The sequence below is a fragment of the Coloeus monedula genome, assembly GCF_965178545.1.
Source record: "Coloeus monedula genome assembly, chromosome: 6".
NCBI classification, from domain to species: Eukaryota; Metazoa; Chordata; class Aves; order Passeriformes; family Corvidae; genus Coloeus; species Coloeus monedula.
The window spans coordinates 53,364,846-53,386,973 of NC_138786.1; the positions used below are offsets into that span (position 1 = coordinate 53,364,846).

General features: G+C 39.0%; 1 protein-coding gene across 1 annotated transcript in view; it reads right to left on the reverse strand.

Moving 5' to 3' along the window:
* BEGAIN (brain enriched guanylate kinase associated) overlaps window positions 1–21,921 on the reverse strand; it is a 153,607-nt gene extending 131,686 nt beyond the window's left edge. The window contains exon 1 of the mRNA XM_082283168.1: window positions 21,163–21,921. Coding sequence (XP_082139294.1) covers window positions 21,163–21,900 — 738 coding nt within the window. The 5' untranslated portion in view covers window positions 21,901–21,921. The remainder of the gene's footprint in view (window positions 1–21,162) is intronic.
* Between the last annotated feature and the right edge of the window lie 207 nt (window positions 21,922–22,128).

Below are 22,128 nucleotides of genomic sequence, written 5' to 3' on the forward strand. Positions count from 1 at the left end.
TTATTATGTTCGTTATAGAGGCTTCGCAGAGAGGAAAAAGGCTTCCCCTTATCCATTTCTCTTACAGCCAAAGGACAACTGACCATTTGTGGTCACAATATCTGCTTGGCTTATTTTAGAGTGAAAAAAGGGTTGATAGAACAGAAGTGAAGCGTATGAGAGGCAGTGTCTGTCTCCTCCAGAGCAGCCCCGCCTGAGCTCGAGTGCACGAAAGGAACTTTCCTTCTATTTAAAGCATTTCTATTTGTAGCATATTGAAAAGAGCTGCTGCTAATTTCTATGCATGTAATCAGTAAGCAAAGCTACAGCAGAGTGGAGGGGGATTCTCCAGGTAATGAAAATCTCTGTAACTGAGATCTATGGCCTTCTTTTGGGTAATTTTAAACAGGTATTTCTAGATCTTCTAGATTTCTTAAACTGCTAAGAAATATTGCAGATATCAGATTGTGTCCTTGTATGGAGCTCTGACATTCAGAATCTTTTTAGAAGTTATTGCAAATGCAAGGAAATCTCTTTCTGTGAGTTCTCTGGTGTGTGCTGTCTAGAGATACAGCCACTCAGATGATTACTGCAATGGTCCAAAAGGAAAGTTTTTTACAATATTTATCTATTTGTAAGTGAGATTATAAGTGAAAAACCAAGATTGTAAACAGGCCTAAAATCTTTCCCTCTTTTTATCCTACCCCTTAGCTAGCAAAAACCAGTGATGGAATTTCCTGACTGTAAAGACGTATCTTTTTTCTCTATTCAACAAAACTATGTTTCTTTATGCCTGTATCATTATTTAGCACAATAGTACATCTTGTCCCTACATTAGGGAAGTTTGTTTTCTTGTTATAAGGCAGACACATTATGCAAACTGTCCTCTTTTGTGACCCCATATGATTTCTGAGACACAGACCATATGTGAAGCAGTGCTGTTGACCAAGGTCAGTCACCTATTTACATCCCAGGTGGCTGCTGTTGAGACTAGAAAAAGGGACTGAAACATAAGGAGAGCCTATCAAAAGGCTATAGAGAGAAGAAGAATGGAGAGGTATCAAATAATGACAACCTACGCCTGCAAAGTTGTCATGTTGCACTAAATAAATTTGTAAGAGAAGTATTATTGCATTAAAAATGTGTCTTCCAGTGCTTTGCTAGGCTAATGGTTTTCTGATGAATATCTGAAAAAGAGGTGGGGAACAGAGGCTCTGGCTTTTTCCAAACTCCGGAGACATTACAGAACTGTTCTCTTTCTCAAGAGGTCAACAGAAAGCCAACCAATTCTAAGTGCTTGTAGAAGAAATGCTTTTAATATGGGCCAGGGAAGGTTCTCCCTTACCAAGTGGCAACGGAAGAGCAACTGAGCAGGGCCACATCAAAGTGACTTCAGCCAGAGTGTCTCTGTTAATTATTTCAAAAATTCTTCTGGATAGATACAAATGGAAAGAGCGTGGGAGTCAAGGATTTTGCTCTGCTGGCACCAGAATTGCTGTTTTGAGGGTAGGTTTTCTTTAGCTGTTATTATTTCAAAGGAGCTGGGCATCTTTTGAACTGTGTTATGCCCATCACTGCTATAGGAGAATGGCAGGTTTGGGCACCAGAAAGACAAATGCATAGGGATGAACAAGAGCTGTCACTTGCAAAGACTCATGGATATTGCACAGGCTTGGATAAACTAACATCTAAATGGGACCCTAATAAATTAATGAACAATGCTTTATGAATAGTGTCACCACATGCTGGCTTTCCAGTCAAGGTTGAATGAAGACATAGTGACATCGTTTAAGAAGTCAACTATTTTAGTTGGGAGATTGTGATTCAAGCAGTAAAGAAACCTCGTTAGAAACCTTGATTCAATTCCTTCATCTACTTCACATTTCCTTTCCAGTAAGTTTCTTGACCTCTACTATTGCCAAGATAAATAACTGCACTCATATGTGGAGGTTTAGGGTCTAAATCTCCATCCATCCTACAGTTTACACTTTACAAGCACTACAAATATCATTGCTTCTTCCTGTATATTTATGTCACAATCATACAGTGACAATTGCAAACATAATTTTATTTTAGTTAGGAAAGCTGAATTATTACTGCACTGATTTCATAAAAAAGATAAGGATAATACAAGTAATAAAGATTCAACTAGTTAAGCTCTATAAACTGAAATATATTTTGTATCTGAAATATATTTTGCATTTAAATTAAATTTTTGTATCAAAGAGGGAAGATGTTGCTGTGGTTCAAGACTTCATCTAGTTTCACAAATCTTGCTTTTCAGCTCATTCGTTGAGTGACAATGGGACTACTTGGGAGATAGATTTGTGTCTTAGTGTCTCTATATTGATACCTGTAAAACAAAGGTTGCAAACAAAGCTTCACAATATCACAAATAGGGAGAGGGAAGAAAAGAACCAATGACCATGAAATCTTCGGAGGCAAAAGGAGATGGACTCTAAGAAAACCCACAGGTGGTGTTGTATCTGTAAAACACTTATTCCTGACTATGGAAAGGAAATGGGGCATTAAAGTAGGTCTAAATTAAACTGCAGGCACATTTATGTTGGTAGTGGTCTTTGGCATGACCATACCTTTGTGATTATGAAGCGGTGAAATAACAGCCTTTGTACAGAAATAAACAAAGGGAGGCTATGCATCTGCCAAATGCTTTGTCATGAAGTAGAAGGAATTTTAGCACTGAAAATCTGCTTGAGACATTAATCAGGGATAGGTAGATCGATAAAGAGTAAAGCATATAAGCAACTACAAGATATGTAGGGGCAAATAGCTTTCTAGGTGGCCAAAATAGAAAAAGTCACAGGGAGAACTTCAGGGTAGAGGATGATCATCTCATACAGTTGTAAATTTCTTCTCTGAACAGTGAAAACATGAGAAACTCAAGTAAGAGAACCACAGAAAGGTTTGTCACCAGTGTGGCAGAATACAGAATCCATTGAGCCAAAATAATTACATGAAGCATAAAATGAAGGGGAGTGAGATAATTAACTAAAATAAGGAAGGGTTAAAAAGAACATATCTAGAAAATCTAGGAGCAAATGAAAAATATAAGGCTTAGCAGACAAACCTTTGGTATACAATATTATGACATTTTTGCAATCAACATACCAAGAGACTTTTCACAAACACTGTAGGAAAACGTCAGAGCCCACCAGAGAAAGCCGTTCTTATGATGTTCTTCTACAACTGGGAAAGGATCTAAATTTACAGACTGAAATTCTGGCTCTATTGATCTCTTGTGTGATTTTTGCTATTTGATTCAGCTGTTTCCAGAATTTCATCCAATAGGCATATTCTTCTAGGATAGAGAATTCGCTTTAACTTCCAGTTTGGTAATAGTATTATCAGTGAGAAGACGACACCACTCTTCTCTCTCTTAAACCAAAGAGAATAGCAAGGATTTGCCTGTAAGCCTGTACTTCAGACATCACTAGGAAAGGGCTGTTGGGATCATCTCTTTAAGGCTGCAGTGAGGCCAGTCTAGTAGCCTGGCTATTACTACATAGCCAAATGAACCCTCTGGAAGAAATATTTCATGCTGCCACGTCATTATTTCAAAAAGAAAAGCTGCTTTTTTTTTCTCTTTAGAGCAATAACTGACACACATGAAATGAGGTAGTCAAGTTTTATAGGGAGGATTCATATATTTTATTACACCAGTTGGTATATTTCTGAATAGCAGAAAAGCCATGACATTCTTGAAACTTTATTTGGGAGAAACAAAGGTTTAAACACGAACAGTCTTTGTTGGTTTTGCTTTCTTTCCCCAGCTATATCACTTAGCCCAATCTAATTTCTCTTGTTCTTCAAACATTGCCTGCTTATATCCTTATATTATGAAAGCTAGAATAATTCTGCAAAAATATGTGGCATGTGTGTATCCTTCCATATTTTGCTACCACTGTATACAGTTGTATTCAGCTCGATAATGACCTAAACGCTCCCCTCCTTCCCAATTTTCCACATCAGTGATCTCCAGAGATGCATTTTGGAATTCTGTGCTCTTGGCATTGTAGCATCTAAACTAAAAGTCTTATCCCTAATGTTTCACAAGAAAATGGATGAAGTGACATAGTGAGTGATTGGGGAAGAACTCATAAGTAGGAACTAACTTTCTAATTCCTGCCAGGTAGAATTTGGATTATGCCTTGCTGCCTGGGGATTTCTGTACCTTCAGACAAATGTCTAACTTCACTCTGATTCCCATTGATCTTTTTAGACCTTCAGATTGTTTTGTGACAATGAGCTCTACATGCAACTTACTCTATCTAAAAATCACTTTTTATCAGTTTTGATCTTATTGCCTTTCTTTGTCATTTAAGTCTTTCATTCTTGCATTATGAAAGTAGAAAGTGGAGCACCTGACAATCATTTTTCTACCCATGGTTTTGTATATTTTTCTTCTAAACATAATGTGTTCTTTTTGCTGTCTTTTCCTAAAGGAGTCTTTTAACTTTTAGTTCATCTTTCCTAAAAGCTTTCTCTTTCTGATTGTTGGCGAGGTGAAGATCAGAACTCTTTTCTATACTCTAGACCAGATTTATATGGTCAGAAAAATTACATTTTTCTTTGCCTGCGTTGTGTTTTGACTACAGCAGTGCTCAGCAGATCTTACTACTGGGTTTTCCATACAGGTTTTTTGGTTCTGTTCCTGTCTTTTCCCCCCACAATAAATTTAGACTTGTCATCAAGCACACTTGGATTTGTCAGTATTGAACTTTTCCTTCTCTCGTGCTCTATCTTCATCCAGTTCTGTTAGTTCTCCTTGAAATTATCTACTGATTCTTCTGAATAAGTTTGTGCATCTTTAAGGCTTTTTCCTTCACTTTTCATCTACTTTTCCTACATTTTTGCTAAAGTATGACCCAGTGGTCCCCATGTTAACCTATTATTAGCCTTTAACTTTTATTAACCTTTTTGAACATTTAGCTTTAAAATTTCTTTTTCTTAGTTTGTTTTGAATGGCAACAAAATTTTACTTCCTTCTCACTCCTTTCTGACTTCATTTAACTGATAAAAGCACGTATTCCATACACACCTCCATGGGACCTACCAAATGTAGTATATCTTCTTGAATGACTTGGAGAACAGTAACTTTAAGAAGCCTCTGAGACGGGAGCATTGAGGAATTACACATCAGTCAGCCTTGCCTCTGGTCTGGAATAGCCACAGAGCATATACTTGAACCCATTTCCACACACACGAGTTTCTTCTGTCACAGTATAATTGTGTTTTTCTACAATGACAGCCTGGAATTTTTGTCAGTCTTTCTAACACTGATGTTGCTTTACTCTGTGCATAGAGGTGAATATACCTTAACATTCCACCCATTTAAGTTTTTAAATCTAAGGTTATGTTAGCTTCTTTTCAGCTGAACAGAACTCCTTGATCCTCAGCAGACTCTGATTTATTGTCTCCTAGTCTAAAAAGTATGATCTTACCTTCCTACATCTGGATGTATAATTTTATCATTGACCATTTAAATGTTCTTTCAGTAGGTTAGAAGTGAGATCACTCTGTCCTGATATCATTATTTATCGCACTATGAATGTTTGCATTAACCATGAATTAATCATAAAAGGTTTTCCTTGCAATCACCAACGAAAAGGATTAATACTCTTAGACCTGATTTCTCAGATCCTTGTAAGGTGAATTTCTTTGAAACAACTCTCTAAAGAGTAGTTAGTCTGTTCTGTAGTCACTGCAAAAGTGTTTTATTGCCATAGTATAGCTCCATACATTTTTCAAAAGAAAGCATCATGGCATATTAAATCAAATATCTGTAAAAGACTGGTGCAGCTGCTCTTTCAAATTTATCAGTCCTTCGGGGAACTTTGGCCAGAGTGTAAAGCTGACATTGTCTATAGGGATGGAAACATCACAGTACTTCTTATCAGAGTGATGACATTTTATAGAACTTCGAAAAAAACCCAGTTTAATTATTTCCTTCCAGCCTGCTGTGATTATGCAAGACTCAAACTGAGAAATGAGCTGTTACAATTATTTAGCACCATAAGCTGAGACTCAGGCTCTGTGAGGACTATGCAATGCCTCCTTTTGGGGGCGTCCTTCGGTCCTTGCTGTTAAGACTGGGGACTTGACTGAAGCACACTGTGCTTCCTTCTGCAATGGGCAGCTGGGTTTTCCTTCCCATTAAAAGAGTGACAGGACAGCAGTAGGAGAAGGAATACAATCCAAAGTCTCAAATGATGTAGAATCAGGATTACTGGGCACTGGAATGCTGCAAGCTTACTTGGCTGCCAGGCTGACCAGCTCAGTGATGATATTCCATGTAAACTATCACTATTTTCATCCTGGAAATCAATCCTAAAGACACTCCTTCTCACCTCCAATCAGTACCTCTCACATACATCTCATCCAGTTTGGAACACAACCCAAAGAGTGAGGATGAGTGGTGACTCCAAGCACGGGTGAGAATTTTCTGCCTGTGTTTGTTTCATTGCCTGACACATCAGGGAGCATTTTCAAGATTAGGTTCTCAAGCCCTACTGCTTTGCCTTTGACTTCACATCTCAGTAATGAGTAGTTCCACAGTGGCCATAATGTGTCATACATTGATAATAACAGCACATGTATCATTAGACTTCCTACTTACAGTATTTGTCATAACCCTTAAATAATATTTTTCCACAAATAAATAAAACCCAGGGCTAGATAATTCCAGGCTTTTATGTCAGAAGAGCACAAAAAGCTATAGTTCTTTCAGCACTTGGGGTTTTTTTTCCCTGAGTTCTCTTTTAATATTTTGAGAGTTAAAACATTAATATAAAACAGTAGCATGGCTGTCAGTTAACTTTTAATGTGTTTTAGTGGAGAGAGGTAGAAATGCATCACTGAATAAAAAGAAGTTATTTGAAGTATTTTAGGCCTAAGATGAACGCACAACACCCCATTGCACCTGTGGTACATAAAAAAATGCAGAACTATTAAAGAGAAGAAGAGATATGAAAAAGGTCTGCTAGATAGGGTATTTTGGGAAATACAGATGACAGTTGGAAAAGACTTTAATGGTGCACCTATCATCTGTGAAGGCAATGGATGACAATGGAAAGCAAGATAATAAAAAGGTAGATTTATTTCTCACAGTAACAAGTTCTGCTCCACTTCTACTGAAGTTAATAGTTTACAGTTAATCCAGACACGGTAATTTAACTGCAAAACTGCATTACAGGGGTTTGAGTGCTGTACTTGACATAGAAATGTAAGATATTTTTAACTCTGAGCTATAAGAGGAAAGTGCAAATATAGAAAGTCTGCAACTGAACTAAGTCTGAACCACAACAGCTTTGCAGGCTGCAAATCCTGCCAGTTCTGGCTGGCAGAAAAGGCACTGAATGCTGGAAGACTCAGGACCAGCCCGAGACAAGACAGTTAAATTTGCCATGACATGCTGCATTCTACGTAGATCAAAGTTTTCAGGGGTTGACAGTGCATTGAAATTATAGATGGACCTAACTTCATTCATTACTAGGAATAGGTTGCCCAGGGAGGTTGGGGAGTTACCATCCCTCGAGGTGTTCTAGAGGTATGTGGGTGTGGTACTGGGTGATGTGGTTTACTGGTTTAGGGGCTACAGGGGCAGTGACGGGTTAATGGTTGCTCTGGATGATCTTAAAGGTCTCTTCCGACTTTGATGATTCCATGGTTTTATTATTCTATTTTATTTTTGTTACAACTAGCTCAATTGGAATTACATAAATACAAAGAATAATTTCTTCAAGAAGAGAAATTTAGATGGCACACAGAGGGGTTAATATGTCCATAGATTTAGATGCCCTTAAAAAGACCAAGGAAGACAGCATAGCAGATGTATTTTTGCACATTCAACACCTTTCTTGGAAAATCCTGTTATACTTGATGCCCAAGGAATTTCCCTAGAAAACACATTAGTGTCATTACTAAGGCTCACAGAGATTATGCCCTAATCTGGAAGAAAAATAATGAGGTAATGTGAAAATAGGGTGTAAGTAACTTTGGGAATAAACAGTCTTACTGGTCTGGAGCTAAAAACAATCAACTACAATACAGAAATTTTCCTTTCAACAAATGGAAGTCATTAAGAAGCTCATAATTCCCTAGTTACCCTAGAGGGACATATCCATGTTTTTGTAAAATTCTGTTATGACTAGGAGGTTCGTAAGATATACTAAGCATGAAAAAATAAAAAGGTATTAGTGACACAATTCAGTATCAATCTACCAGCTCTGATAAAAAAAGGAGGGTGTACATACAGGTAATTCTTTTGGTGAATGTGTGTCTAATTTAGTTGACCTGGGAATGACATATGCAAAACTACCCGCCAAAAAAGGACTGCTCACTTTAAACAATTTCAGGAAACTGAGGAATGAAACAAACACATGTTCATGTCTTGAAGTATTAGGGCAGTAAGCACGAGACTCAGTCGTCCCTCAGTGCCACAAGAGGGACTCAAGCAGTGCTATACCTTTACCTTGCTGGCCAGACTGCACATGATGTTCATAGACTATCCTGAGTTGGAAGGGACTCATCAGGGTCATTGAATCCAACTCCTGGTCCTGCACAGGACACCCCAAAGTTCACATCATGTGCCTGAAAGCATTACCCAAACACTCCTTGAGCTCTGATGGGCTTGGTGCTGTGATCACTTTCATGGTGACCCTCTTTCAATTCTTAGTTATTTTCTTTCAGATATAAAGATTATATGATATTCTAACACTCACCATAATTTAATTATCTATTTAATTATCTATTCCAGGAAAAGATCCTATGTTTTCAGTTGCAGGCTACATCTTAAAAGTTTTTAATAAAAACCGAAGCATGGCATAAACACTTCAGAATAGCAACAGAAACACTCCTAAATATCATAGTATCATAGTAAATATGATAAGTACTACAGGGGGATAGGACAAATTTCCAGTATACATTAGAATAAGGATTCCTCATTTTTCTAAGAATGTTTTTGAAACACATCCATTTTATGAGAGGATCTTGAAACACTAAACAAACTGATTAAGCGTTATTTTTATTTTGCAGCTGGAGAAACTGAGGAACTGCCAAATTCGACCCTTACCCAAAGTTACACAATAAACCAGTGGACGCAACTGTGAGAAAAGCCAGTCTTATTTCCTATAAATATGTATCTAAATTTACCTACATTTTGCCACAATGTTTATTTGGAAAATAATTGTTTTTACAAGAAGTAACAATCAGCACTGGAGCAGCTGTGGTGTTAACAATTGTTCCACAGAAAGTAAGGATTGAAAAGACACTTGTTAGCCAGTTCTTCCTGAAAAACCACAGCAGTGCACATTCACCTTCATAAAATTCCATTACAGCTTAGAGGACACATACTAATATTTATTATAGCTATTAGGCTTCATAATTTTGAGAAATGTAAAAATCAAACTATTGATCTGTGGCACTAAAATAACTGAGTTACTAGAAGAGCTACCTCTTGTTTTTCTTCTGATGATAGAAGTTCATTAAGAGTGGAAAATACTTAATCCCTGGTTGTCATGATGTTTAGCTAATTATTGTGTTATTAAATAGTGACTCAGCCAGAAGGGTTCATTTGTTTCTTCCTTTTCAACTGGAAGAGCTTGAAAGCTTATGCAATGGGAAAGTAAAAGCTGAAACTTTCTTCTCAGCATCCCACTCTTTGTTACTCACATTTCCCAACATGGGCGAGAGATGTATTTCCTTCAAGGAAGGAAGGAACATTTAAGATGCGAATGAATACAAGAAAAGCAGGAAACCAAACACAGCTGTCAATACACAATTTATAGAGTTGCAACACTGCTGGGGTAATATCAGTCAGAGAAGCAATCACCTGTAAAAGGAATTCCTGCAGACCTGAGCTCAGAAATGAGCCATTAGCTATGTTAGTACCATTTGTTCTGAAGGCCTGGTCGTTGAAGGACAAAGCCTCTTTCATTCCTAGGTTGCTTCCTGCAATGTTAGTTTCTACACTCCAAAATGATTATGAGCAAGATACAAAAAAGCTGCCAGTAGCTTGTGAGTGGAACAGTCTTACTTCTTTCTGCCCTTGCCTATTTCCAACATAAATAAACAGATAAATAATAATTTGCCAACAACTTCCCTCCTGCTGTAGGGAAATGTTCCATGTTTGGTTGGAATAATTAACAGGCTTTTTGTTATTTTCTACCACCATATGCTGCTTTTCTGCTCTGTATTTGCAACTCCTCAGACCAGCTCCCAGTTTTGCAGCGCTGGGAGTTGAATGGCAGATTGGTTGTGGAAGGTGTGTAGAGAAGGGGGAAGGGGGGAAAGCGGGGTCTTATGCATTTACACCTTAACACTGGAAGGAGAACTTGGGGCTGCAAAGGTCTGCTTTTCTAGTTATCAATGAAGTAAAAAGCCATTTACTTTTAACTGGGGACTGAGAGGCCCAACAAAAGAGCCAAACTAATTTTGTTTAAATTATTTATTGTGTTCTAATTCTCATGACTGATTCTGTTTTAATTGTATTTTTAATTAACTGCATTGATTGCGATGGACTGTACACTTCCCTCATGTAACTGCTGACTGGTTTAGCTTCCATTTTGCTTTACTACATCAAAAAAGGAAGCAAGAGAAGACACGTTTATCCAGAGAAAATGAAGGGTCTTTTCTGCATTTTACTGGTGAATATGGGCACTTATGAAGCTAATTTTAGGAGGCTTTTGTTGGCAATTTGTTACTCTATGTAAATTTGTTAGCAATTTGTTACTCCATAAGTAACTCTGGTTTTGCATGGGTTGCAATATGGTGGTTCTGTTTCTTCCTTATGATAACTTGGCAATATTTTATCTTCTACTGCTGCTCAGGGATCAGCTCAGGGAGTGGCAGGAAGCCAGTGCCTGGTACAGCACTGCCTCCATCTCTGCTCTGCTGGAATCCCATTGTGGGGCTGGGGACTCCCCTGGGGTCTGTCAGGTCAGCCGGGGGCACCAGGGGCAGCCCCAGCCCTGCATCCAGGGCACCCTCCTGTGTGATGAAGTTCTGCTTATGCCCCTGACTGCTCACTATTTCTGCTCCTCTGAGTCCTGCCGACTTACCAGCACTCCTGGTTTTCCCCTTGCAAGACTATGAATCAGCTCTGAGTCTCCAGAAATAGGACGTGTCTGGTGCTTTCTGTGCGCTCGCAGCACCGTGCAGCATCGCAAGCAGATAGAAGGTCTGACTGGCTGCTGGAGAAATAAGTGGTTGTGAACCAGATTTTGAGTCCTCAATAGCTGCTCATTTTAGCCGTGTTCACAAAGCGGGTTTTTGTCACTACAGTTATCCAGGGAATAGCTGTTCTTTGCGGGAAATGTCTCTTCATTTTTAAGAGAACAATTGTAGCTGTGTGAACAGGCCTGGTATTTATTCCTCATTCTCTTTTGTTTAAAATGCTCTCTCTATGCAAGCAGCGAACAGGGGGCTGAGACTGCCATATCCCTGACCATTCTTGCCCAACTGTCATCAAATATTAATGCAACCAGCTCATAAGCTCGACAGATACAGATGTGATTTGAATAATGTTAGTTTATCTTTGCAGGTATTGAATTTACTGTCAGAAATTGAGAGCTGTTGGCCCACAGCGTCATAACAGAAGGCCCTGCAGACTACAGTCTAGGAGCTAGTTGTTCAGCAATGGGAGCTCCAACATTGTTGTATCCAGCTCCCTTGGATTTTTTCAACATTAAGTTCTGAACAAGGTTTGGAACTCCCTTTTGGTAGTGAAAAAGGAAAGGGAGTTGGATGTAGACAGTGCTGATTTGAGGCATGGAGACAACAGTGGGATCTTTAAACAATTTCTGTCCATTCTAGGTACTGAGTAAGTGTGACACAGAATAAAAGCACTTACTTGAAGGCTTTTCAACTTAGAGTGATTTTCAACACAGGAACGGTTTCTTTAAACTTGCTAAGTACCTGCTTACTTTTGCGAAATTAGCATTTTTGAAATTCCAAAAGCATCCTCTCAAGAGTATTACACAGGGGCATAGAGACACTACTGTAGTGTCCAGCTCAGATAAAGGAGAAGAATTGCATGTTTTATTGGCTCTCTGTAGTTAGAAAGAAATGGTATCTCAAAACAAATGTATCTGCTTGCTAATAGCAAATAGTTTTGGTACCCCTGAGACCCTGGTCACAACTAAGTATTATGAATTACCCTCTCAATAAGGTTTTCCAATCAGTTTTGCCTCTACCTTTTAGTATATCCCCCCTTATCTTACCAGCTTAATTTTGAGAATATCACGGAGACTGTTTTAAAGCCAAGATTTACAGCATCTACTGCTTCTTCCTTATCCACAAGATGTGTTTTTCTGTCACCTAAACCTCCTGGCACTGAAGAGTTTCTGAGAAGGTCAAATCTAAGCTGCTTTGCAAAGAGGAAGTCGTTGAAACAAATGCCTGAGCTAGTCTGTGAAAATACCTTTTTTTTTGAGTTTTATGAAAAAATATGTATTTTATAAACATAAAATAGGTTCCTAAATGATGTCCTGCTTCTTCTTATCTGATCTGAGGTAAAAAACAACAGTTCCTGATGTTATGAGACGTGAGTCATGCTGTTGGGGCAGGTAGGCTTAATTTCTGAGACGTACATTTAGTATAAAACCTTTCAAACCATCCCATAATTCATGAAAATTTCTGTTCTTTAAATTTATTTGGCTCAAAGTTTTAATGCTACAGTTTCTGATGGGAGAATAAAACCAACCTGTAGGACCACCAAGCCTACATAAAAAACAGAGTAATGCAAATGCAGCTTTGGCAGAGCAATGTAATACTGATTCCCTCTTTTCTGTCCCCAAAATGCTTGCTGTGGTGGGTTCATATTAATAAGTAAACTTTTATTTTACTCCAGTTGGATGTTAGAAAACAAAGGGAATTTGGGAGCAAAGTTACATCTATGTTTCTATTAATTGCATGTAGTACATCACTGAGCAGAATTTTAAAAGAGATGAAAACCTTAGAATAAGTGGGGAAAAATATCAGTCCCTCACAACTGAAAAATAAATCAGAGCAACCTCTGGCTCTGGGCAGTGCCTTGCACTTGAATTTTTTCTCAGTAGAGTTCAGAGATTTTCACTATGTGGACCAGGTTAAATAGTTACATTAAGTATTGCATATGGCTGTGTGAGAGGGTCACTGCATACCGAGGTCTTTGCTTTTCTGATGTACTACAGCCATGCTATGGCAGGGCAAGACCCACATTTTGTAAACATGACAAACATAGGCTGCTGGCTGAGTGAAGAAATGAAAAATGAGCTGAAGCACCTTTAAAATCTTTGTCATAAATAACACTTGTAGACCAAACCTGGACTAGAAAAGAGAAATCTATTAGTCTTTTCTACCTCTTGCTCTTTCACCTTCCCTTGCCTGGCTCGCAGTTTTCAGACATCTCTGCTGATGGTAATTGTTCTAAGCCTATTGTAACCTCCATTACTCTGAAAGCACCATTTCTTTTCAAAGGCATCCAAAGATAGAGTACAATTGAGGAGTTTTTTTCAAACTCAAAGGAAGGGGAACTCAAAGGAAGCGGAAAAGTCATGTTAACAAAAATCACTGGGAAAGGAACACTAAATATTTCTGACAGCCAGTTTTGCTTTCCTGTGGCACGTGCCAAAAGATACTGAAATCAATGTGAACTGCATGTGCTCTGGATTTTTCTCTGTCTGAGTAGCTGCCCCTCTGAAGGCAAATAGTAGATTTGGCTGGAAAATTATTTTGGTTTTGAGTTGGAGCTCTGAATCCTGTGCAAAAACTCACCATTATAATATTGGGTTTTTTTCCTTTTACAAATATCTCCCTCCTGACTCACTCGCTGCTCTCCTTCTCTAAAAAAGGAAGGGTAGGAGGGCAGAAAAGGAAGGAAAACTGAATTAAAAACCCTAGCTTCAAAAATTCATTCTTTATCGTGAAATACTTAATTTCATTGGAAATACATTCTTGTTATTGGGAAACAGCTCAGACTGTCTATTTTAGCCTGTCTTGAATAAATAGCTTACTCTTTTGAGTACTGCCTTATAGATGTCTATGCTCTGTGAAGAAGATTTTGATCTAATTTGTATTTGATGAGCTGGGAAGCTGTAAATGACCATATGCGTCATCTTGGGAACATTGTAGCTTTATGCAGTGTTCGACGAGACGAAGGATCCATTAGTGACCCAACGGAGGTGTTTTAGAGCAGGCAAGGAGAACTCTCTAAACACCATCTGCTCCTACTGTTGCTTGTAAAACGATGTCACATCTGCTGCTCTAAAAACATTATGCTGATCTCTCCTACAGCACACGGCTGCTGCCCTCCTCTTAGCACTGGAAAAAGGAGTCAATGTCACAGTACTGGGACAAGAGGCATTAACTGCAGATGAAATTGCACGTGGCCTGCTTGGCTTTCCATGTCTTGTGACCAAACCATAAATGTCACCAAAAAAAAAAAATTAAGGAGGGGATTCAGCACTCTACATTTAACTGGTGAAGCTGGGTAAATACTTCAACTGTAAGTCTTTGATGAGCTGCATCTTGCCCCAGCTTTTCTGCTGCTGGTACAACTAATACCGCTGTATGTATCAAGCTTACCACGGCTAAGTCCTCTCAGAGATTGAGAAGATATTTGAGATAGCTTGATTGGTGGAAAATGAGATTTTTCTTTGATTTCAAATGGAATGAGCTCAGAAAGTACTACCATTTCCTTTGGCCATCAGATTTTATAGCTTAGAGTACTTGGCTGCCTAACACCTATGAGGTGTTATAAAGCCAATTTACCTACCCTGGAAGCTCCAAGTATACACAGTGGAGTACATTTGCAATACTGCTCATTACTACTATACCCAGAGTGATTCTTTCATAAGAGTGGTGTACAGGAAAACAGTGTTGGTGTCAGAGGAAAGAGGTTATAATGATGCAATAGAAATCCTTGGAAGTACCAAGGAACTGCAGCCCCAGATGATTAAAGATTTATTACTTGGCTTTCCACACCCAAATGCAATTGTTATGACCTGAGATTCTTATACAGTACTGCTAGACACAGAGACCGTTTTCAGGAATCTGCAGATGAAGGAAAAATAACAGAGTGAAGTTGTTATGGTGCATGTTGCTTGCAGTTCAGCGTCTATGCTCACTTCACATGATAATGAGTTTAAACTAGTAAATCTTAAAATTGTTGTATTTGCCTGATATCTCTGAATGGTGAAAAGAAGTGAACACCATCTTCTGTCAATCAAGTTTAAGGTAAGGAATTAAACCATCTATTTTAATACCTATTTTGAGAAAAAAAAAATTTAGGCTACTGACAACCTGATGGTCTCCTCCAATTTGGATAGAAGAGGGGAACAAACTTCTATGCAGTGTCATGTGGAATATCATGGCAAGAAAGAGGCCAGGATATCAGGAAAGGTGGCCATGTGGCATTTTCCATTGCTGTATGAGACTCATAAAAAGCCCTAATGGTATGCTGTGTTATCTGGATATCCTGCTCAAGAACTGAAGCACCTGATGTACTTCACTTTCTTACTTTCCTCTGGTAACCTAGAGATACCACAGCTTTATTATATCAGCTACTGAGGGTAGTTCTACATTGACCTTCCTGTCTGCAGAGCAAGAGCAGGAACAGACCAGAAAATAGGACACTGGAAGACTTTTCAGGCCTGTGTTTGGTTGCTGGCTTCATCACTGACCCAGGGAAAGCATCTCACTACCCTTTCCTTCTGGTGTCACCTCTTACTATTTCTCTTTTAGCATATTGCATGCATGAGTCAGTGAAACAATATATACTTTCCATTATAATGTATTTGAACCCAAATCTTACTTGTAAACATCACTGTACTGTAAATAGAAATGAAAGATTTGGTATTCATCCAAGAACAAAGCAAATGCCTATTTTTACATCGTGGTGGCAGGCTGGAAGGGCTAAAAGAGGACTGAAAACCTTCTTGTATAAAAGAGCTTTGACCTAAAGCAACAAAAATCTTGTCTGCTCTTTCAGCAAGATTCTGTAAGTACTCAGGTGCCCTAGAAACTGAGAACCTAGAAACTGCCCTAGAAACTTCCATTTAGAAATGGGAGATTGGTTGCATCTTCTACTGCTGTGGAATTCTACCACAGCCTTTGCACAACAATCTTCCTCTACACTTACCAATTTCACAGATTTCACAGAATATTCTGAGTTGGAAGAGAACCACAAGGATCTTTGAGTTCAGCTCTTAAGAGAATGGCCCATATAGGGATCAAACCCCTTAATGCCTGTGAAGTTCAGGTGTGTGATGCTGTAATTTCTAAAGATGCTTGTGGACCTTCAGAGAGACATCCCCACACTCAGGCATTTGTCTTGCAAGAGAACCTGTAATGAGCAGCAGGAATCCTCATGGATAACAAATAGTAAAAGAGCAGAAATTGATAACATTTTCCTTGTTTGTGTTAATGTCTGTGACACTGTACTTCAGTGGCTACCACAGGGTTCCTTAAGAATTAAACAGCCTACCTGGATTAGAGATATACATGAATCTTTGAATCTTCTCATTATCCTAGATAAATGTCTACTCTGGTTGTTCTTCTTCTTTACAGTAGCTATTGTAATAATGTTTTCTTGTTAGAGGAATGAAAAGGGGTGTTATTCTAGTTTGTGCTTCATTCATCTGCATTTTATAAGGATGCAAGCCTTTGTAACAGGCAATTGTTCCCTTCTCTCTTAAGGGTTATAGAAATTAAATCCTTTAGGGAATACATTGCCTGAAATCAGAGTAAGAGAATCTTTTGTTTTCAAATAGTTTTGCCAAGGCTATGGGAGGGAATTGAATTGCTTATATGGGGTCAAAGTTTGGCCCTTGAGACTAAAACACACAGACTTCAAGCTCAGCAAAGTGAAATGCAAGGTCCTGGATCACAGCAATCCCAGGCAGAGCAACAAGCTGGGCAGAGAACTGATTGAGAGCAGCCTTGCAGAGAAAGACTTGGGGGTGATGGTTGATGAAAAACTCAGTATGAGCTGCCAAAGTGTACTCACAGCCCAGAAAAAAAACCATGTCCTGGGTTGCATCCAAAGGAGTGTGGGCAGCATGTTAAGGGAGGGGATTCTGCTGCTCTATTCTGCCCTTGTAAAACCCCACCTGGAGTGCTGCATCCAGCTCTGGTGTGCCCATCAGAAGAACATGGAACTGTTGGAGCAAGCCCAGAGAAGATGAAAAAAGGCCTGGAGCACCTTACTCTACAAAGACAGGCTGAGGAAGTTGGGACTGTTCAGCCTGGAGAAGAGAAGGTTGCATGGAGAGTTCACAGCAACCTTACAGTAATTGAAGGGACTACAAGAAAGCTGGAGAGGGACTTGTGAACTGCAGTGATAGGACAAGGAATACAGGGTACAAACTAAAAGAGAGGAAATTTAGGTTAGATATTAGGAAGAACTTCTGCACTGTGAGGATGGTGAGGCACTGGAACAGGTTGCCCAGGTGGGTTGTCGATGCCCCAACCCTGGCAGTGTTCAAGGCCAGGTTGGGTAAGGTCTTGAGCAATGTGCTTTAGTGAAAGGTGTCCCTGCCCATGGCAGGGGACATTGGAACGAGATGGCCTTTAAGGTCCCTCCCACTCCTTAACATTCCCAGCTCAGCTGGTCAGAGCCTGGTGCTAATAACGCCAAGGTTGCAGGTTTGATCCCTGTGTGGGCCTTCGTTTAAGAGTGGGATTTGATAATCCTTGTGGGTCCCTTCAAACTCAGAATATTCTGTGATCCAAATATATAGGGGTGTCTAGGGAATGATTATGAGGATTATGAGGAATCTAAGTTCCTGTGGAGCATGGCAAAGTTTCTGCCTCTCACCACCTGCCTTATTCAGTCATAGTTTACAGTATCTGAAGTCTTAACTTCCAAAGTGTAGAAGTGACACTATCCCAACCCTAGCTTGTTTTTTAAGACAGCCTTTGCAGCTTAGTAAGTCATTTGTATTGATGAGGCTTGCCCATACTTATTTTGTGTGATAATGACATGGTCTTAGGTGAGAAATGCACAATTCCTTAGGATACGTATACATATAGTTGCAATGGTGAGGTCAAAATTTTTTCTAAGACCTCTTGCACACAGAAATAGTTTAATGTAAGATGGAAAGATTTTTGAAGCTCTTTGAAGAAAGAAATTGACTTCCTGTGATCAAGAAGAGTCAATGTCTAATGTTGTGTTATATGGTTCCTGGTTTAGGTAAAAGTAGGTATGTAAAGATGAGACCTAGCTGGTCTCATGATGAGACCTCATTCATGTATTACTAAAGTTAACTGAAATGTAATTTTCAGGTTGATTCAAATCCTAAGGTGCTGCAGACTTACTCAGGTCTGAAGTCAGTCTGAAGATCCTGTATGATCATTCAAGAATTAAATTTTTACCTGTATTTTCTTCCTGGAACAGTAGTAGTGGTGTATAAAACTTTTTTGAAGGTGTTGGTTACTTGGAACAAATGTATTTGAGATAAAATATATATTAAAAGACACAGGCTAATCTCCTTTCATACGTGGCTTTCTTTGAAACATACCCTGGGTCTAATAAAAAAAGTATGTATTGTTTGGATCCCTCCACATTTCTCTCTGTATTGATCTGTCCTTTGACAGACTCTGACAAGCATGTCTTTCCAGTTCTTAGAAACCTTCCATTGTGTACAACCCTTTTCAGATATTTCCTGCATTTTTCAGCCCACTGAACTGGTCATATCATTTCAGCCTGGAAGTATGACACAGTCTCGAGCTGCACACCCTCTGCTACATTGGTGTGGATTCAGAGGTTTGCTTTCATTTAGTTATAGCATTTGTCTTTCCTGCTTGTTTGTCCAGTGACTTCAAATTTAGATCAATACACAGAAAAGAAAAATTATTTCATCCTGCCGGCCAGGTTACTAAAATATTTAGACCACATAGTCATTGTATTTTGGAATTGTTTTCTACCTATCCCAATTCCCTTTAACTTCAGTCAAGAAATAAAGCAACCTTTTTTTGATTCTGCTTGCTGTCCAGAAATTCCTCTGCATAAATCTACAGTGACGGTTGTTTTTTTTGTGAGATTTCATTTCAGCAGCAGCTGAACCAATAAATAGTTGCTGCAGAAATTGAACATTTTGACCAGTTCTCAGAAGTCTAAAAGTTGAAAATCACTTTAGTGGGTCTGGATCCAATCAACTGTTGTACAGAGGTAGTTGTGGACACCTCAGGGGTCTTCAGAAAACATAATAGACAGGAGGCAATGTCACAGCATTCATCTTCTGAGTCACATTTTTTTTATGAGGTGGGGCTTTTTTAACCTGAAACTTTCAGGCATGTTCTTTCATGCTCTTTAGGATGTGTGTTATTATACCTCTGCTATCCAGTTTTTATATTTAAGCCAATGTAATCTTATAATTTCTTTCTCTCAAAGGTTATCTTCTGCACACGAATAATAACTTGGCAACTAAAACATGAAACAGTTTTAGGCAATGTTCTATATGTGTATTCAAATGAACATTGCATAAACAAGAACTTTTAAAATATCTTTACAATAATGACACCTGAGACTGTATAGTTATCCTTCTGCTTCTTGCTAGGCATGCTTCAGGTGAGGACTGGCACTAAATAAATTGCATTGAAGTCAAAGCTTCTGCATCTGTGAATGCAAAGACATGAATCTGTAGATGTGGCTGAACATGTTTTGCTCTTGTATTTTGCCCTGCCACTCCTTTCTTTTCTCATGCTGAGCTCTGCAGTCTGAGGCATTTTGTTGAGGTAGAATGTTGGGTAACTATTGTGTTTAACTTAAATGACTAGGCTTAGAGCAGACTGATGCTTAAACTAGAGTAGACTGATGCCTACACTGTCTGTGTGGAATTAGAGAGCGCTCAGCAGTGTTTAGTCTGTGAGTACTCGATCGGTTGGAAGTTTCAATCTGTACGTATAATCAAGTCCACTGGAAAAGATGCTCTGACAGATGCTTAATTAAAATTTGAAAAAAACATATCCTGCCATGGGCTCAGACTGGAGCCTCCTCACCCCTTTGCAGGACAGCTCTCATTGTGGAGCTGTGACACAACATAGTGTGGAAATTCTCTCTGTTTCATTACCTTTCACCTCTTCTCCCTCCAGAAATCTTTGACGGGTCACAATTAAAACATCCAAGGACATAAAATCCTAAGCTCGGGTTGCTGAAGCTTGAATGAAATTCTTAAGACTGGGATGTTCTCCTATTTGCTGCAGTCCTCTGTGAAATGAAATAACTTTTTGTTTCTTTGTTTTTAAACTTGAATAGAATTTTTAAAGAATAATGCAGTGGTAATAGCTCCCAGTTTAGCAACGTCTGTGTACATGTGTATAGTCTTAAGCAATAGTTTCTGGACCTTTATTGTTCTAGTGGAATTGCAAATACTACTCTGGAGAGATACTAAAATAATGTATGAGTTCAAGGTTTGGCAGTTCAGGATTTCAGACCATGCCATGCTAGCAAGCAACAATTTCCCTTTGCCCTCTTTCATAAGCATAAATACCTCTTCCTCAACAAAACCAAGAATCTCATATGAAAAGATTAAACACATAAATTTTTTTTTTACCAGACCATAGAAGAAAGCTTCAGCCCTTTTTAGGTTTTTTTTTTTTTTTTTTAGTTGCTAAGGTTTTGTGGCTGCTTGGGGGCTTTTAGCACATCAACAAAGAAATTATCAATTCATATGTATTAATTCCAGACACACAAACATTAGCAACACTTTCAGGATGTCAGAGCTCTGAGTAGTACTTAAACACACTAACTGAGCATTCTTGTTTAGTGTAGAGATACCTGAGCAAGTTCTAAACTAGTGAGCTTAAATACCCGAGTGGTCCATCACAGTGCTCTCTTCACCCTTTTCTGAAAGTGCCTTGTTCATATCAAGGTGACCTGGTTATACACATGGTTCACTGCAGTGCAGGAATAACTTTCTTGTTTGATATTGTAAAGCCATCTTCTACGACACCAAACTAAAAGGACTAGGGAATTGTATTCTGTTTTTCCTTCCTCCCATACCTTCTACAGCTGGTTTCTTGAGCTATTAAAAATAAACATTCCACATTTCTTCTCACCCTGGAAGAAAGTTTTTTCACATGGTAAGAGCCCACCCAGGAAGACAGAAACACTTTTCAAATAGTCACACTAACGCGTAAGTACTTGTGATATACCACCTAAAGAACATATTTGAGAGAGCTCACCATGCTTGTGCTTCTAGGAAGAGACGCAGATTTTGTGGCTGGCATTCCTTTGTTTTGAGAAATCATAATTTCTACTGGCAAGCCAGATCTTGTTCTGCATGAGACACCATTATCAAACGACCTGAAAGAGGGACTTGTATCCAGGGACAACGATTTCTCTAATTTGTGTGCTCCAGCCACGATGTCGTCACTTCTCAGAGTCTCTAAGTGTACTTCTTCATGGGTCTTCCCATCTAGAATGTTTTCTTTCCAGTTTTCAGGAGACTTTCTCTTAATATGAAAATCATCTAAGCTTCTCACACTGGATGGAAAGGTATTTTTCAGTTTAGCAGCTCGGTATGCCCTCAGGCTCATGGGATCAAGCACTCTGAAAGTAACTTCATTAATAAATTGAGAGAATTTGAGTTTAGCTTCTATTTTTTCTTCCACAACAGACAATGAACTTGATGATCCTTGACTCACCAAGCTCAAATCAGATGTAGAGGAACTGCTTTTCTTGTGAGCCTTCTTCTGCCTCTGGAGCTTTTGGCTTGCATTTCCCACTTCTGCTGGATATAGAGAAGAGTGTTCCAGTCCGTGAGTTTTTTCACCCCCTTTCTGACAGTGCTTTGATCGATGGGGTTGATAGCCTTCATCCTTATTTTTGCTTTTAACAAAGCTTTTAGCTTCTGACCTTGGTCTACCTGGTAACTCAAAGCTGTCCTCACTGGAGCTGCAGCGTTTTGAGTAACTGTTCATTGTCAAATCTCCAGAGAGGTTCCTCTCTGCATCAGTTCGTACTTCTGGTGCGCATGCAGTGGTGCACGCACCGCATGCTCTTCCTTCATTCACCCTGCCACCCCCCTCTTGCTTGGCTGATCTTCCAGGCACAGCACCCTCTGGCTTAACTAGGGAAATGGAACCTTTCCATTTACTTTAGTGTCTGTATGTCAAATACTGTCAGTGAAAGAGGGATTCCCATAAATC